This window comes from Peromyscus maniculatus, chromosome X, assembly GCF_049852395.1.
Source record: "Peromyscus maniculatus bairdii isolate BWxNUB_F1_BW_parent chromosome X, HU_Pman_BW_mat_3.1, whole genome shotgun sequence".
NCBI classification, from domain to species: domain Eukaryota; kingdom Metazoa; phylum Chordata; class Mammalia; order Rodentia; family Cricetidae; genus Peromyscus; species Peromyscus maniculatus.
The window spans coordinates 5,163,936-5,182,964 of NC_134875.1; the positions used below are offsets into that span (position 1 = coordinate 5,163,936).

Here is a 19,029-nt window from a genome sequence, read left to right on the forward strand (position 1 = left end):
TGCCTAACCTCTATGTTTAATATTGTGGCTGTTCTGTTCTCTGACCCCCAAACAAGTTTATTAGGGTGCACTATATTGAGGAACACAATATCACCACAGATTCATGTGCTGATTCAAGTTCCAGCTGGGCTGGTCTAGCACTGTGCTGGGGTGATATATTGTGTATCCTAATAAAATTTACCTGAAGATCAAAGAACAGAGCCACTAGATTAAACATAGAGGTCAGGCAGTGGTGGCACACACCTTTAATCCAAGCACACCAGATGGATCTCTGTGAGTTCAAAGCCACGCTGGACTACATGAGATTGATTCAGTCTAGGAGAGAAAACAGAGCCAGGCAGTGGTGGCACACATCTTTAATCCCAGTACTTGGGAATCTCACACCTTTAATCCCAGCCTTTGAGATCTCATGGCTCTGCTACCAGTATTTGGGAAGCACACATGCCTTAAATCCCAACCCTAGGAAGGAAGTAATATGGTTGGGTGGAGAAAGGTATATAAGGTGTGAGGAGACAGGAAGTAAAGCCTCTTTTTCAGCTGAAGCTTTTTCGCCTGAGGCTTTTTCAGCTGAAGCCCTTCTCAGCTGAGAGCCTTTTCGGCTGGATCCCTTTCAGCTGAGGAAGCCTTCTGGCTGAGGACTCAGAGGTATTAAGTCAGAGGATTCATGGAGCTGATGAAAGTGAGATGTGGCAGTGGCTTGTTCCTTTGTCTCTTTCAGCATTTACCCCAATATCTGGCTCCAGGATTTTATTATAAGTCCATGTAAAATTCAAGCAACACTGTGCCCTCAAATATCAGAATCACTTGGAGGGCTTAGGAGCCCCAGAGTGTTGGCTCTAGCTTTGAGCATCAAAAGGTCTGTAGTGGGTCTAGAGTTGGTATGGCCACTAAGTTCCCAGGAGATGCTGCTGGGAAGCAGTCTATACCATGATGGCAGCAGAGTATTTTGTCATCCCCACATACTTCTACCAGTAATAGTAGCCCACAGTAAGCAAACAAGGATGATAATTCATAGCTTTCCACAGTGAGGAGATAAATATCCTCTGAGAAATTTGAAAAGGCTTTCAGGAGCATCAAACATGAACATCAAGGCATTTGGAGGAGCCCTGAAGATGGCCAGGAGTTTCTCACAGATGCACAGGAACAGGCCCTGGTTCTATCTCCAACTTACTCCCACACAAGCCAGGCAGAATAGCACACACTGGGAAAAACTGCTCTGCCTTTTCTCTCTTTTCTGGGTCCAAGTTCATGTGTCTGGCACAGTCTCCTATTCCAAGGCTAAGATTCTAATCTCAGACTTGGATGTTAGAGATAAGGGAATATCTGAATGGGCCCTATTTAAAGTGAAGCTGCAGGGCCTGATTAATTCAAGGAATGGTGAATCCCTGTATGTTTTCTTGCTTACCAGAGCCCTGTTCAGTGGAGTTACAAAGATAAAACCACAACTTAGGACAAAAAGCTCCCAAGCTTCCTCTCTTATTGACTCTTAGATACTCATTTATCTCAGTGACTCTGGTGTGTGAAGGGCTATGGCATGGAGCAGAGTATGAAGATTCTCAGATGCCGTGGACTGATTCATTTAGCTAACAGTTCTAAGGTGGGATGAAATCTTAGAGTAAGTGCTCAGCAGAGGACTGACAAAGGGGAAAAGATAGAAGCAGAATTAACTGTGGATTTGGGCCTTGATTTGCACAGTTAGTGGATAAAAGGATTGACCAAAACCACTGCAGAAGAAAACTGTTTCTACTTTTATGTTCACATCTTTAAGTGAATGAGAATTCTGTTTGAGAATACTCAAACTGTATTGAGTAATAGAAGGAGTGGTTTTTAACACATATACACCCTCATTTTGAATGAAATAGCAATGGAAATTTAATTTTCAACTATGAGATATATTTGAATCAAAGACTATAATAGAAATATACTTGAAATCTCTTACTTGTCTTGTCATCTGCCAAACACAATCAATAAACTGAAGAAATATAGGTGACCGGTCAGCATCTGCATGGTTGTCATCACCATGGCCCACTCTCTGGAAAGAAGCAAAAGATTATTATTATTATTATTATTATTATTATTATTATTATTATTATTATTATGTGTGTGTGTTATGGTCCTCTCAAAAGTCACTTAATTTGCCCAGTCATGTCTTATCATGCCTACAAGAATTTCTGCTTATCACGGGCACTCAAGATTGTTTGTAAAAAGGATGAATTAGAACATTGGAGCATAATGGTACATAGTATGAAAATGCCACAACAAAAATCACTACTTTGTATGACTTAAAAAAAATAAATGGCCAGGCGGCGGCGGCGGCGGCGGCGGCGGCGGCGGCGGCGGCGGCGGCGGCGGCGGCGGCGCACGCCTTTGATCCCAGCACTCCGGAGGGAGAGCCAGGCGGATCTCTGTGAGTTCAAGGCCAGCCTGGGCTACCAAGTGAGTTCCAGGAAAGGCGCAATGCTACACAGAGAAACCCTGTCTCGAGAAAAAAAAAATGACGACATAATTATAAGAGTTCATTAAACTAAATGAAGTTTCATTTCTTTTAGGAAACAATATTTCAGTTTACTCCATGTTTACATGGTGATGGTTTTATAATTTTACTTTAATATAGTTGATACCAAGAAAGATGGAGAACTGGCTAGCAAACCTTTCAGTTCAAATGATGGGATCAAGGGCCACTATTATACCACTGTAGGAGGCCTGATTAGGAGTTCACAAAGTAGGACATAGTTCAGAAATGTCAGGAAGAGTGCTAAGGAGATGCCTCAGTGTGGAAAGTGCTTTCTGCTCAAGCAGAGGAACTGAGCTTAGATCCCCTCCAGCACCCATGAAAAAGCTGGCTATGGTGGCACATGCCTGTGGGTGGCACCTCCAGGAAGACCTTGGAGTCTTGATGACCAATCTAGGCTAAACGGTAAGGTTCAGTTTCAGTGAGAAACATGTCTCAAAGGTGGAAAATGACAAAGAAATGTTGATGTTAACCTCTGAACTCTATTGTGGGAGCCTGTTCTTGGGTTCCTCGTGGCTTTACCCAGCAGGTCCGCATAGAGGATGATTAGGACCACGGGCCTGAGTGCAGGTGTCTGAGATGGTCTGCACTTGGCTGTGCTGGGGGAGGAGGTTTTTTGCTCCACCCCTTGGCGTCTCTATAAAAACCCTGGGGCAGAGACAGTCGGGGCCCATTGGAAAAGGTTCCAGACCCTCTCGAGGCTATCCTTTATTTTCTATCTGTTTATCTCCACACTCTAAATCCTTCTATCTAATATTTCCTGCTGCTCACACTCAAGAAAACTCTGGGGAGCTGTGGGGTTGGTGGATAAATGCTCCACACTCTATATATCCACACACATGAACACATCATACACATACACACAAATAATAATAAATGCCAGTAAGTATGAGAATGAAAATATTGGTTAAGACCCTATAAGTTCTATCCATATTTACAATACTTTGAGAACCCAATATCGTACTCTTTAAATGGTAATGGGGAAGTGTCCTTCCTCAAGTCCAGGATCACACTTCATACCTTTGATATTTTATATCAATGTATTCATAGTTAATGTAACATTCCTGATCATATAAAGAGATTTGCTAGAAGTACTGAAAGTTCAATGAATAAAAAGACATCCAAAGAGAATATTCTAAAATAAGCTTCAAATGAGCAAAAGGATAACAAAGGAATGATTATGAAGCCGATTATTCAATCTCCACATAGAAAGCTTGAAAAATCATCAATGAAACTGCGACCTGGAAGGACACAAACACAAGGGAATGACCAAGTAATGGCAGCATTAACAACAAGGGTGGTGGGTCCCAAAAGGAGTTGGATGGAGGGAGGAAAGAAGGAATGGGCAAAATCAAAACACATTGTGTACATGCATTGGGATGTCATTCTGTATGCTGTGAATATGTGTTGCTCTGATTGGTTGATAAATAAAATGCTGATTGACCAGTAGCCAGGCAGGAAGTATAGGCAGGGTGAGAGACGAGGAGAATTCTGGGAAGAGGTGGGCTGAATCAGAAGTCGGCAGCCAGACACAGAGGAAGCAATATGACAAGGCAGAACTGAGAAAAAGTATCAAGCCACACGGCAAAATATAAAGAATTATGGGTTATTTTAAGTGTAAGAGATAGTCAGTAATAAGCCTGAGCTAATGGCCAAGCAGTTATAATTAATATAAGCTTCTGAGTGATTATTTTATAAGCAGGCCACAGGACTGCAGAGGCTTGGTGGGACCAGAACAAACATATAACTACATATGGCATACCAACGCAGGGCTCTCAAATTTCAATAAGGCCTAAAAGAGTTTAAAAACGGCTTGTAAACACACAATAATGAAGACAAAAACAGCTTTCTACTTCATTTCTCATGTGTCTGTCCTAGCCACATTGCATTTTAAAGCAATAGATTAAAAATAAGACAGATTCAGATGGGATAAACCTCCCTCACACATATTCCTTGATCCAAAAAGGGCTAAGACCCTCTCTAAGCCACACCCTACTACTTCCTGTCTATCTGTCCTCAGTCTTCCAAATGTATGGTTAACATTGGTCAGCTAGTAGCTAGCTCTGTCCTCTGATTAAAGGCAAATTTTTATTGGTAGTCTTGGGAGCATCAGAATGTAATCCAAAATATCACACAATGCATAGTGAGTTTCAGACCAGACAGGGCTACATAGCAAGACCCTGTCTCAAAGGACCCCCAACACACACAAAAAAAAAACCTCTTATAGTATATTACCTTATTTTCACTTGGTGGGGTAGATATTTAGTTTTGCTGTGGTGATGATTGTTTTGGGAGACTGTTTCTATTTTACTTTAAAGGTTTATCTATTTTTACTTATGTGCATTATGTGTGTGAGACCAAAAGATTTTAAATTATGATAACAATATGCTAAAAATGCTGCTGGTGGTGGTGCATGCCTTTAATCCCAGCACTTGGGAGGCAGAGGCAGGTGAATCTCTGTGAGTTTGAGGCTAGCCTGGTCTACAAAGTAAGTTTCAGGACAGCCAGACAGTTACACAGAGAAACCCTGTTACTGAAAGTTTTCTGGTTCCACCCGGCTCCCATGGTCTACAGTCCCACAGCCACTTAAAAAAAAATCACTCAGAAGCTTATATTAATTAAAACTGTACGGCCTAATGGCTCAGGCTTCTTGCTAGCTAGATCTCACATCTTCAATTAATCCATTTCTATAAGTCTATACCTTGCCACAGAGCTCTTGGCTTACTGGTATCTTTACATCTTGCTTTTCAGGGCAGCGGCTGGCAGCCTCGCCTCTGTTCTGCCTTTCTCCTTCAGGTTAGAGAGGAAGAAGCTCTCTCTCCAGAGAAGCTACAGCATGGTGGTAAGCTAAGGCTAGTCATGGCTATTCGATAATTCACTGATGTCTTTGGCTATTACCTTTGTATTTGGCTCTGTTTCTCATTTAATAAGAGAGTTTAGAAATTTGTCTACATTTGGCACCCAAATGGCAAGAATTCATAAAAAAAAAAAACCATTGGTGGCCTTACAGCCCAGAGTTTACAGGCCCCAGGCCTAGGCTGGAACTACAAGTGGTCCGGCTACATACAGCCAGAGCTGTACTTGACTGTAGCTACAAGCGGTCTGGATATATGCAGCTGGAGCTACTTGCAGCCAGACCTCCAACGCACGTGGCCATAGCTTAAAAAGGCTGGAGCTCTTAGCAGCTAGACCACTTGTGAGTTTATAGACCCCTGTCTCAGGCCAAAACGGCTCAAGCCAGAGCACGTGGCTGGATTTTAGCTTTTAGCTTCTTTCCCTTCTCCTGGTAGGTAGTAGGTATTTTCTTTCTCTCTCTCTCTCTCTCTCTCTCTCTCTCTCTCTCTCTCTCTCTCTCTCTCTCTCTGGATTCCTATCTCAAACTGCAACCACTCTAGGTAGCTGTTGAGAAATTCCCTTGGACTTGTACTGTTCTACACAGACTTGGTAAGTCAATTAAGATATCAGATATCTTAAAGGGAGAAACTAGTTAAAAGAGAAAAAAATTTCCCACATTATAAAAAAGGGAAAATATCTTTACAATGGAAAGAAATTGATCTTTGTTTGATAACACATTAGGCAGTCTGAAAATGAAGCAATTGCATGAGAGGATTAATGTTGATGGGATGTATGTAAAATCAATTATGCATATTATTTGTTTAATTATCCTTATTTTACTATTTAAAAAGATGGTCCCCCACATCTGATAGAGAATTGATCTCCACAGTATATAAAGAACTCAAGAAACTAGACATCAAAATACTATACAGTCCAGTTAAAAAAATGGGCTAAAGAGCTAAACAGAGAATTCACAAAACAAGAATCACAAATGGCTGAAAGACATTTAAAGAAATGCTCAACATCCTCAATCATCAGAGAAATGCAAATCAAAACGACTCTGAGATACCACCTTACACCTGTCAGAATGGCTACGATCAAAAACACTAATGACAACCAATGTTGGAGAGGATGTGGAGCAAAGGAAACACTCCTCCACTGTTGGTGGGAATGCAAGCTTGTACAACCACTGTGGAAATCAGTATGGCGGTTTCTCAGAAAATTAGGAATCGAACTACCTTAAGACCAAGCCATACCACTCTTGGGCATATACCCAAGGAATGCTGATTCATACCATAAAGATACATGCTCAGCTATGTTTATAGCAGCACTATTTGTAATAGCCAGAACCTGGAAACAACCTAGATGCCCATCAACGAAAGAATGGATGGAAAAAATGTGGTACATATACACAATGGAGTACTACTCAGCAGAGAAAAACAATGAAAACATGAAATTTGCAGGCAAATGGATGGAACTAGAAAAAATCATCCTGAGTGAGGTAACCCAAACCCAGAAAGACAGTCATGGTATGTACTCACTCATAAGTGGATTCTAGATATAAAATAAAGAACAATCAGACCACAACCCATAGAACCATAGAGGCTATATATATAGCATGGAGGTCCCTAGGACAACTGTGGCTTATAATAAATTTTGGTTTTACTCAATTATTGAAAAAAATAGCCAAATGAATGGAAACACATGAACTATGAACCAAAGGCTGAGGGGCCCCAGCTGGATCAGGCCCTCTAAATAGGTGAGACAGTTGATTGGCTTGATCAGTTTGTGAGGCAACTAGGCAGTGGGACCAAGTCCTGTGCTCATTGCATGAGTTGGCTGTTTGAAACCTGGAGCTTATGCAGGGACACTTGGCTCAGTCTGGGAGGAAGGGACTGGACATGCCTGGACTGAGTCTATCAGGTTGATTGCAGTCCTCGGGGGAGGATTTGCCCTGGAGGAGGTGGGAATGGGGGGTAGGCTGGGGGTAAGAGGAGGGGTTGGGAGGGGGGAGAATAGGGGAACCCGTGGCTGATATGTAGAACTGAATGGTATTGTAAAATTAAAAAAAAAGTCTATAGAAATATAACACCTAAAAAAAAAGAAAAGAAATGCTCAACATCCTTAATCATCAGAGAAATGCAAATCAAAATGACTCTGAGATACCACCTTACACTTGTCAGAATGGCTACAATCAAAAACACCAATGACAGTCAATGTTAGAGAGAATGTGGAGCAAAGGGAACACTCCTCCACTGTTGGTGGGAATGCAAGCTTGTACAACCACTGTGGAAATCAGTATGGTGGTTTCTCAGAAAATTAGGAATCAAACTACCTCAAGACCCAGCCATCCCACTCTTGGGCACATACCCAAAGAATGCTGATTCATACCATAAAGACACACGCTCAGCTATGTTCATAGCAGCACTATTTGTAATAGCCAGAACCTGGAAATAACCTAGATGCCCATCAACTGAAGAATGGATGAAAAAAATGTGATACATATACACAATGGAGTACTACTCAGCAGAGAAAAACAATAAAAGCATGAAATTTGCAGGCAAATGGATGGAACTAGAAAAAATCATCCTGAGTGAGGTAACCCAAACCCAGAAAGACAGTCATGGTATGTACTCACTCATAAGTGGATTCTAGATATAAAATAAAGAACAATCAGACTGCATCCCACAGAACCATGGAGGCTATATATACATACATACATACATACATACATACATATATATATATATATATATATATATATATATATATATATATACACACACACACACACACACACACACACACACACACACACACACACACATACACACACACAGCATGGAGGTCCCTAGGACGACTGTGGCTTATAATAAATTTCGGTTTTACTCAATTACTGAGCAAGCCTCAATGAAACATCTCACTATTAAGATAAGAATACATACTCTATCAAGCTGATAATAGAAAAATAAATAAATTAATTAATTTTAAACAATAAAAAATAAAGAAAAATTTGAAATATTAAATATTAAACAAACATTTTACTGAAGTTAAAAAGGGAGAACTAGGGACTCATCATTCCTCTCCACTTGTTTTATATATTTTAAATTTTTTTATCGGTGGATTCTGCTGGAGTTTATCGGTGGATTCTGCTGGAGGATCCAATGCAGATAAGCACTGGAGGGCTCCTGTTGCAAATCACCCTCTGGAGCAATGGAAGGATCTTTCTACTAGCACGTGGAGGAGCCCGGATCTAGTGTTGGTGTGGCCCCGGAGTTCTGTTTATGTCTTTCCTCAGGACAATGAGGTTCCTCTTTGGATTCCTGAGCACTGAACGCACCCTGTGGCTTCTGCTGAAGCCCAATATGACAGAGACCTAATGGGTCTTCATCAAAAAAATCTACCCTTCTGATGCCAATGGAGATTGAGAGCCCAATATGGCCAGCTTTGGCAAGCACTAATGTAAGCCTAGGAACTGTAGCCATGAGATTAGATTCTCCAGAAGAGCTGCCAGCAGTTTGTGTTCCTGGAGTTGTATCCATGCCAGTGGATGTCTACACAATCCAGAAGAGAATTTGACATTGCTGCTGCCACTGTTGCTGTTACAACAATGGCGCACACTGCTGCTACTGTTTCTGGGATTGCCATTTTATAATTGCTTACTACAGCTAGCACAGTGGAGACCCTGGCGACAAAAGTAGCTACTACAGTTAGTTAATCTTTCATTCTATCGGGCATGATAAATTTAATTCAGTAGTTATATACCTCTCGATTGGCTTTGAAAATTATAAATTTATAAACTCAAGTTCCAGTTGCTTTGGGGATACTATCTTACAAGGACTCCAACAAACAGTATGGCTTGTTAAGGAAGGGAACGGCTCAGTTGCCTTTAGCCTACTGGCTATGGGTGAGATAGGACCTCTGTTGGTCCTTTCTGTAATGAACACACAGATTGCAAGCCCAGTGCCACTTTGAGATCTTTGGCAGCAATTAACTATGCAGCTCACATATGTTTGAGCCAGTATGATAATGAGTATTCAGAGACGGGTAATACCTGGGGGCACTCACCAACCTAAGACAGAGCACCTGTGTGGCCTGGGCAGGCGTCTCCATGACGGGTAAGGTGACCTGCTGACATCCCACGCAACCCAAGTCATTTTTATAATAAAAGGGGGACCTGTAGGGCCCTGGCCCCCGTTGTTGCCTTGCTTGTGGACCTTGACCTTGATATCCTCCCTATGCTAATGCCCTGCCAGGTTCCACCCTCCGGAATGCTTAAGGGAAGTTCCTTGTCTGTGTATCCTGAATAATGGGCGTTAACAGTTTAGATGCAAGATTGTAAAACATCAGTAATGAACTTCTGTCTACCGGGGTCCTCCCATTGTGCTGTAAGCCTGTATTTAAGACCTCCTACCCCTTCAAGAAATGACATTTGACATTTAAACTTAAACATATATATTTGAATTTATAAATAAATTTATATGCTGTGGATATCATTCTATATAAATAAAACACTGATGGCCAGTGACCAGGCAGGAAATATAGGCAGGACAAGGAGAGAGGAGAATTGGGGAAACAGGAAGAAGAGGAAGAGACACTGCAGCCACCGCCAGGACAAGCAGCATGTAAAGACACTGGTAAGCCACCAGCCACGTGGCAAGGTATAGATTTATAAAAATGGGTTAATTTAAGATAAAAGAACAGTTAGCAAGAAGCCTGCCATGGCCATAGAGTTTATAAGTGATATAAGCGTCTGGGTGATTATTTTATAAGTGGATTGTGGGACTGCGGGGCTTGGGGAACCTGGAGAGAAGCCCTCCAGCAACATTTATATATATATATATATATATATATATATATATATATATATATATATATATAATTGAATGAATACTGTGAATGTAATCTATGAATACCACAAATGTGATTAATATCATGAGTGTAATTAATGAATATCATGAATGTAATTTAAAAAATAAATAAATAAATAAAAATTAAAAAAAAAAAAGATGGTCATTTTAAGCGCCAAGGTAAAAGCTTTAGAAAAACCTGTTAAAATGAATTATAGAGAAATTCAGACCCAGACAGAAGAATTTAAGGATGAAATTATTTCAGGATTAAATTATAAGGCTACAGAGAGACAACCTGTTTTTAAGCAATCAAACGTAATTTATCCAGTAACCATATAGAAACCACCTGATCAAGGGTGTGTACAAATTAATTGGACTCCAGTTGAAATGTTAGATTTGAGGAGATTTTGAAGCCATAGTATCCTATGGCATGCATTCTCCATTTGTAAAGCAAATGTTAAACTCATGGTCAACTTGTAATAGGATTATTCCTCAGAACTGTAAAGAATTAGTAATGGCTGTCCTAGAACCTGGAGCACAATTGCAGAGGCACATGTGGTATAGAGACGAAGCTAAGATAATAGAAAATCAATGTAGAGCTAGAGGTGTGGAAATTTCCTAGGATCAGCTTCTTGGAGAAGGCCAATACTCTGAAATACAAAGACAATATTTATATGATAACCAAACCTTAATTCTATACCACATGGCAGCCATGAATGCATGGAACAAAATTGAGGAAGCAGGAAAGAAAACTGGGTCATTCATTAAAGTTATACAGGGCCTGAAAGAATCCTTCATGGATTTCTTACAAAGGCTGTCTTCAGCAGTAAATAGAATGGTACCAGATTCAGAAGCTAGACAGATAAGAATTGAATCTTTGGCTTTTGAGAACTCATATGCAGAATGCGAAAGAATAATCAGGCCATTAAAGGCAAGATATGCACGTTGGAGGACTGGATCAGGGACACAATCAATATTGAGTCTCATGACCATGATGCTATGTAGATAGGAGAGGCAATTTCAAAAGGTTTGAGGAATGTCAGATATTTAGGATCTGGAAAGCAAGGTCATTTGAAAAGGGAGTGTAAATAGGGCATTCCTAGAAACAATGTTTCTTCAAGGAACAATGGCAACAGAATGCCCCTCCCTTCTGTATTATGCAGAAGGTGTGGTAACGGTAAACATTGAACCAACGAATGTAGATCAATAAGGGACAGACAAGGTAATCCTTTGCCTCTGTCATCTGGAAACTCCCAGAGGGGCCTCATGCAGGCCCCCACAGCAAATTCAGTGCAGACCTTTCCTGCAGTCATAGGAGGAAACCCCTACTCAGAGCAATTAAATAACCAAACGCCTATTGGAATAAACCAGGCTGCTCGGGGTGACAGAACAGCTGAGGAAGACAATAGAAAATTCAGGAGAAACCATGAAGCAATTTTTTTGGCAAACTTCTATAAATGAACAAACACCAAAATTAAAAGTATGAATAAGCCGGGCGGTGGTGGCGCACGCCTTTAATCCCAGCACTCGGGAGGCAGAGCCAGGTGGATCTCTGTGAGTTCGAGGCCAGCCTGGGCTACCAAGTGAGTTCCAGGAAAGGCGCAAAGCTACACAGAGAAACCCTGTCTCGAAAAACCAAAAAAAAAAAAAAAAAAAAAAAAAAAAAAAAAGTATGAATAAATGATGTTTTCTTTGAAGATTTATTAGACACAGGTACAGACGTGACAATAATTGCACCAGAATTTTGGCATACAAATTGGCCTGTTCAGGAGGTAAACATTCAGCTGTTAGGGATTGGAACATTATCTCAAGTGAAACAGAGTACAAGATGGCCTGAATATATAGGACCAAGAGGACAGAAAAGAAAATTAAAGCTATATGTGGCTAATATAGTTATGAACTTATGGGGCCATGATCTATTACAACAATGGAATACTCAGATTAACATTCCTCCAACCTTAGAAACAAATCATAAACAAACACGTTTCTGAGAGAAATATTAGAAAATATTATTCTAATGAGTGGTCACCAGCCATTCAGATTGTACAAGAACAGGGCACAACTGCTGATCTTTCAAAGATACCAACAGGTCTACCTTTAAAATGGTTAACAGATCAGCCAATATGGTTCAGCAATGGCCTTTAACAACAGAGAAACTGCAGGCTTTAGAAAAGCTGGTAGAAGAGCAGTTAAATGTTCAGCATATTGAAAATCAAGCAGCCCTTGGAATTCTCCCATATTTGTGATTAAAAAGAAATCTGGCCGGGCGGTGGTGGCACATGCCTTTAATCCCAGCACTCGGGAGGCAGAGCCAGGCGGATCTCTGTGAGTTCAAGGCCAGCCTGGGCTACCAAGTGAGTTCCAGGAAAGGCACAAAGATACGCAGAGAAACCCTGTCTCGAGAAAAAAAATAATAAAATAAAAAAGAAATCTGATAAATAGAGAATGGTAACAGACTTAAGAGCAATTAACAAAGTAATTCAGCCAATGGGCTCTCTATAATCTGGAATCACTTTGCCTACTGGGTTACCTAAAGGAAGGCCTCTAATAGTTATTGATTTAAAAGTGATATGTAAAATATTTCCTAAATCTAGAATTTATCATTATATGGATATTTTACTAGCTGTCTCAAATGCAGATACTTTAGAAAGAATGTTTAAAGAAGGAAAGAGAATTTTGCCTTGCTGAGGATTACAAATTGCTCCTGAAAAGATACAAAGAGAAGATTCTATTAATTATTGAGGATATAAAATAGGTCTACAAAAAAAATTAGACCCCAAAAGGTACAAATTAGGAGACATTGATTACGGACACTTCATGACTTTTAAAAATTATTCAGAGACATTTCCCATCTATAAACTATTGCTGGGGTAAAAAATGATGAACTGAATAATATGTTCAAAACATTAGAAGGTGACAAGGACTTAAATATTCCAAGAGAATTATCACCTGAAGCTGACAGAGAATTGGCCTTGGTAAAAAAAAAAAAAAAAAAGTACAGGAAGGACACGTGGAGCGTGTGGATCCAAAGCTTGATTGCATTTTGGCTATTTTACCCTCTAGAAATTCTCCTACAGGAATTTTAATGCAGAGGGAAGATATCATATTGGAATGGATATTTATACCAAATAAACAGAGTAAAAAATTAAAAACATATGTGGAAAAGATCTCTGACTTGATTTTAAAGGAAAATCGAGACTTTTGTCAGTTAGCAGGAATAGACCCAGCAGAAATAGTAGTATCTTTTACTAAGGAGGACACTAAAAAATTATGGGCAGAAAGTGAACTTTGGCAAAGAGCTTGCAGCAATTTTTTGGGAGAGATTAACAGCAAATATCCCAAAAGTCATAGAATTGAACTTATAAAGAGAGCTGATTAGATTTTGCCTCGCATTATAAAAGAAACACCCATATGTGGAGCTCATACATTTTATACAGATGCAAACAAACAAGGAAAGGCAGGTTACAAACCGGAAAATTTAAGTAAAGTGGTTCAAAGTCCTTATAATTCAGTTCAAAAATCAGAATTGTATGGTATTCTGTTGGTATTAATGGATTTTTCAGAACCTCTCAACATAGTTACTGACTCTCATTATGCTAAAAGAGTGGTATTGCATATTGAGACTGCAGAATTTATTCTTGATGAGTCAGAATTAACTTTGTTATTTATTTAGATACAAGATATAATCAGGACTAGAAAGCATTCCTTATATATCCTTCACATTTGATCCCATATGGGTCTGCCAGGCCCTCTAGCATAAGGTAATGATGAGATTGATAAATTATTGATAGGAAATGTGCTGGAGGCCTCAGAATTTCATAAAAAACATCATGTCAATACTAACGGTTTAAAAAAGGACTTTTCTATAACCTGTCCACAAGCCAAGGAAATTGTAAGCAAATGTCCTACTTGTTCTTTTTACAATCAGACTCCATTACCAGCCGGATGTAACCCAAAGGGTACTCAGAGGAATGAAATTAGCCAGATGGATGTGTTTTACTTGGACAAATTTGGAAAATTGAAATATGTACACCATACCATTGATACTTATTCAGGATTTCAATGGGCAACTGCTTTGAGTTCTGAAAAAGATGATTCTGTAATCACTCATTTGCTAGAAGTTATGGTCATCATGGGTATACCTGCACAAATCAATACTGACAATGCTCCATCATATGTCTCTGTTAAAATGAAACAGTTTTTTGCTTATTACAATATAAAGCATATTATAGGTATATCACATAATCCTACAGTCCAAGCAGTTATAGAAAGACCAAACAGAACTCTAAAGGATATGCTAAATAAACAGAAAGGGGTAACCAAAATTCCCAGATGTACATTGCATAATGCTCTATTTACTTCAAATTTTCTCAATGATAATGAGAAAGAAACAATATCTATTGAGAGACATTGCAATAATCTCAGTTCTTTGGTTCTATTTTGATTCTTTAAACTTTTCTTAAGGTATGAATTTTATATCAAAATTTATTATACACACCCATATATGAAACTTTCATTATGATATTAATGGTCATATAGAGTATAACTAATTCTAGAATAAAGGCTTCATGTAGCTGCCTATACATGTTTTTGTGTTGGAGTTTCTATCAGTTTTCTGCAGGGAATCACAAACAGGCCTACCATCAGATTTGAAGTCTCTAGAAAGATGATGGTGCCTCACAACTATGGTGATATTTTATCTGTACTGAAATATGATTTTATTTGTATATTAATAAATAAAGTTGCCTGGGCATCAGAGCTAATAGCAAGGCATAGCAAGATCTGGGTGGTGGTGGTGCATACCTTTAATCCTGATCACATGACAGGCAGATCTCTGTGTGTTCAAGGATACAGCCAGCATGGAGACACATGCCTTTAATCTCAATACCAACAACAGAAGACCTGGAGGTCTGTATAGACAGGCAGTGACAGGGAGGTCATGTGGTTGGGTTTACAACCAATGAGAAGGCAGAAAAGAAAGACAATAAAAAGACAGATACACAGAAAGTAGCTCTCTTTCTGAGGGGAAGGACAACAGCAGCAGTGAAGTGTAAGAAAGGGTTTTTAGTATCAGCTCTTAGCTACTGATCTGACCTCTTGGGCTTTTAACTCTGCATTTGGCTCTGTGTTTCTTATTTAATAAGACTGTTACATCTACACACAACAACAATTCCACATGGACAATAATTATACCACTAAGCTGACAAACATCTACCACAGATCAGCTTTGGATTACAAACTGCTCAGTCAATTACAAGATGGCTAGCGGAGATGATCCAATTTCACAGAGTACTTATACAAGGACTTGAGATAAGTCCTGAACTTTGGCATTATGCAGAGACTGTACAACAAATGATATAGCTACCTTTCCTAGAACTTGACAATTAACTCAAAATTTTTCTTTTCAGAATCCCCTAATGATGCCTTTACCCACAAACAGCAGGAAGCAAATTTAAGAACTCGATGCCCACATTCCCAAAAAAGTGGTGCGGGGTGGGTGGTTTTTGGTCTTTCAATGTGTTTTGGGTTTAAGATAATTTTCATTGTATAGGAGGGTTGGTTATAAGTTGTTGTTACTGGTTAGGAAAAGGGCTAAACAAAGATTAGATTTAAGGTTCTTGTTTGAAAAAAGATATATAGAAATGATAGAATAGAGGGTAGATTATTGAATTTACTCTGAAAAGAAAAGAGAGAATATAGATTTGATATAGATAAGAAGGTAGATTTTTGAATCTACTTTTAAAAGACAATAACTAGTTTTAAATACTTTACATTGGATTGGATTTATTTTTTTGGTTTTTTTTTTTTGAGACAGGGTTTCTCTGTGTAGCTTTGCGCCTTTCCTGGAGCTCACTTGGTAGCCCAGGCTGGCCTCGAACTCACAGAGATCCGCCTGACTCTGCCTCCTGAGTGCTGGGATTAAAGGCGTGCGCCACCAACGTCCGGCCTGGATTGGATTTTTATATATTATATATAAATTATATATATTGAGATTGTAATTGTTAGAAAATGCTATATGTGTATTTCTAATCTTGTTCAGGATATTGTACTCAGTTCATTTAACAATGTAATGCAATTTGCTAATGTTATTATTACCACCTATTAGGATATAAAGTAATGAAAGTTAGTAGTTAAACATTATAATTAAACTTATAGTCATATTAGGTATGTTTTCAAGGCTAAACAGAGATATATTTTAGATAGACAGGTCATCTTTAAACCCTTCAGAGAGCTAGAGAATATGGCATTTAAAATGTTTTAATAACTTAGAATTTTATTCTTTTTTTCATGACTATGAGACGTGGCAGCAGCTGGCAGTATCTCCTCTGTTCTGCCTTTTTCCTTCCTACTCTCTAGTTAGAATGTCCCACCTAACCCTATTCTGCCTCACCATTGGCCAAACAGCTTTATTTATCAACTAATCAGAGCAATGTATTTTCACAGCTTACAAAAAGACACTCCCATCAAAATCCTGTCTTGAAAAAAAAAATGCAACATAAGGTTACCAATGGTTAAAAACACCCTTAAATGTACAGTTAAATGGCGTTAATTATATTGTTTTATAATTATTAATATCATCCATTCCAGAAATTTCATCTTCTCAAAAGAAACTGTATTCCTATTAAATAGTAACTGGCCACCATATACCTAATAATTCATGGCAAAAAGCATACTACTTTGTACCTTTCTAGCTACTTGATGTAAATGGAAAACATACAGTATTTATCATTTTGTTTCTGACCTATTCCATTCAACATAATATCTTGAAGGTTTATCTATGTTATAGCATATGTCAGAATTTCCCTCCTATTTTAAGGCAAGTACATTTACCCTCTGAACCAACTCTCCAGTCTTTATCATTTTCTTTTTAACATCTATTAACCTCCTTTGGTATATATCCTACCTGGCCCTTTGAATTCTAGGCAATTTAATAGCCTGTGGAAGAGGCACAATCCTTTGCAAGGCACCTAGAATATGAAGACAACTGAGGCATAGTGCCTGAGTATGAGGATTAATTAATTTGTGGTGTAATCAAGGGGGTAATGACCTGTAAATAACAAGGGTAATACATTACTGCAAGGGCTTTTGCATGTGCATTGGGCCTAGTGAGGACAGAAAGGAAGGAGTGAACAATCTTAGGATGAGGCCAAGGAGCATATAAGGGAGTAAAGTCACCTATGATGCAGTCATGATGGAGGTCTTATTTGAATGGCAGGGAGACACCTACTCCCTAATATATCCATGAATGTACTATAATCAGTGAGAACGAGTGAGGGGCACTTGGAGAACTGTAAGCAGGTGGTTAGGGTTCATATTCAGGGAATGAGTGAAGAGGAGGAAGCTGAGAGGTAAGACTAGAGTGTTGAGCTAGGGACACATTGAGTGACACACTGAGTTCATACTGGGCAGTAATAACATTAGACATGTTTCTTGGAATGCTCCATTGGTTACAGGGGGATGACAGGAAGCAAGGCGACAGACTTCAAAAAAGCTACTTAGGAGACTTTCTGAAAGGGATGAATATACCAAAATTAAGGGAGAAGCGGTGGTGATATAAAGAGAATGATAGATATGAAGATTGGCTCAAAGTTTTGTCACTGGCTGAGATCATTAAAAGATTAAGCATACAGAAAAGATCAATAATCTCAGGACTGAGCCATAGAGCACCACAATGAGTTTGGAGAGATGGTGGGCCCAAACTAGAAAATAATGCAAATGATTGTAGAACCACAGCCTAGTGAAAAAATGCACATCTGAAAGAAGGAAATAACAACACAAATGCTCAGGCTAAGTAAGGGAAGAGTTTGGCAAAATGGCTATGATAAGACCAGCTGTGATAGATGAGTGTGAGAAGGAAGTCCAGTTGAAGTGGGGTCAAAGCAGACAAGAAAGAGAAAAGGCAGTGTTAAATACATATGCATAAACTAGTTCTGATGAGTGTTCTAATAAAGGAAGGCAGATAACTGCAATGATAGCTGGAGGATATCATGAAGTCAAAAGGGTTGTACTTTAGGGTATAACAGCATATTTATACAGCAATGGGAACAGAGGTAGGATAAAAATAAGTCAGCTAGAAAGTTCTACAATAATGTGCAAGAAACAGATGATAAAAGCAGGCAATAGCAGGCACTAGTTCGATGAACTCAGAGGCTCATTCATGGAAACTACAAGTATGTTGAGAACAGAAATTCAGCAAGTACTGGTTGCAGACCTGAACCCCTATTCAAATAATGGCTCAGCTGTGTGACCAACAGCCCCAGAGACTTTGCAGAATAGAATTCACTGCCAGTTTCAGTCACACACAAATGGCTGCTCCAAAATTCCCACCAAATGACCCAGCAATTCACTCAGGTATATACTCTGCAAACTGAAAGTATGAGTTTCCAGGCTGAATGACATGCCCAAAGCCCCAGTACTTTATAATGTGACTGTATTTGGAGGCAGGACCTTTAAAGCAGTCACTAAAGTTCTGGCCGAATATGACTGCTGTCTTTAAAGATACCAAGGAAATGTTCACCAAGGAAAGGCCATGTGGGAAGAGACAAGAAAAGAATGACATGGCCATCTACAAACCAGGAAGAGAGTCTTAAGGAGAGACCAACCCTACTGGAATTTGATTTTGGACTTCTAACCTCCATAACAGTGAGAAAATATACATTTGTGGTTTGTGTTACCCAGTCTGTGGTACTTTGTTATGGAAAAACTCATATATCCACACAGAATTAACTAATTGTAGGTACCTCATTGGACTTAATAGAAGCAGATTAGGAGTCTGGGGGCTGAAAGGAAAGGGAATGGCTTCCATATGGGATGACAAATAGGTCTGGGGAC

General features: G+C 39.2%; 1 protein-coding gene across 9 annotated transcripts in view; it reads right to left on the reverse strand.

The window, feature by feature from the left end:
* Mtmr1 (myotubularin related protein 1) overlaps positions 1-19,029 on the reverse strand; it is a 93,643-nt gene that overhangs the window by 24,182 nt on the left and 50,432 nt on the right. For all 9 annotated transcript variants that reach the window (XM_006973925.4, XM_006973924.4, XM_076561618.1 and 6 more), the window contains one exon: positions 1,940-2,032. In XM_006973925.4, the coding sequence (XP_006973987.1) occupies positions 1,940-2,032 (93 nt within the window). The remainder of the gene's footprint in view (positions 1-1,939; positions 2,033-19,029) is intronic.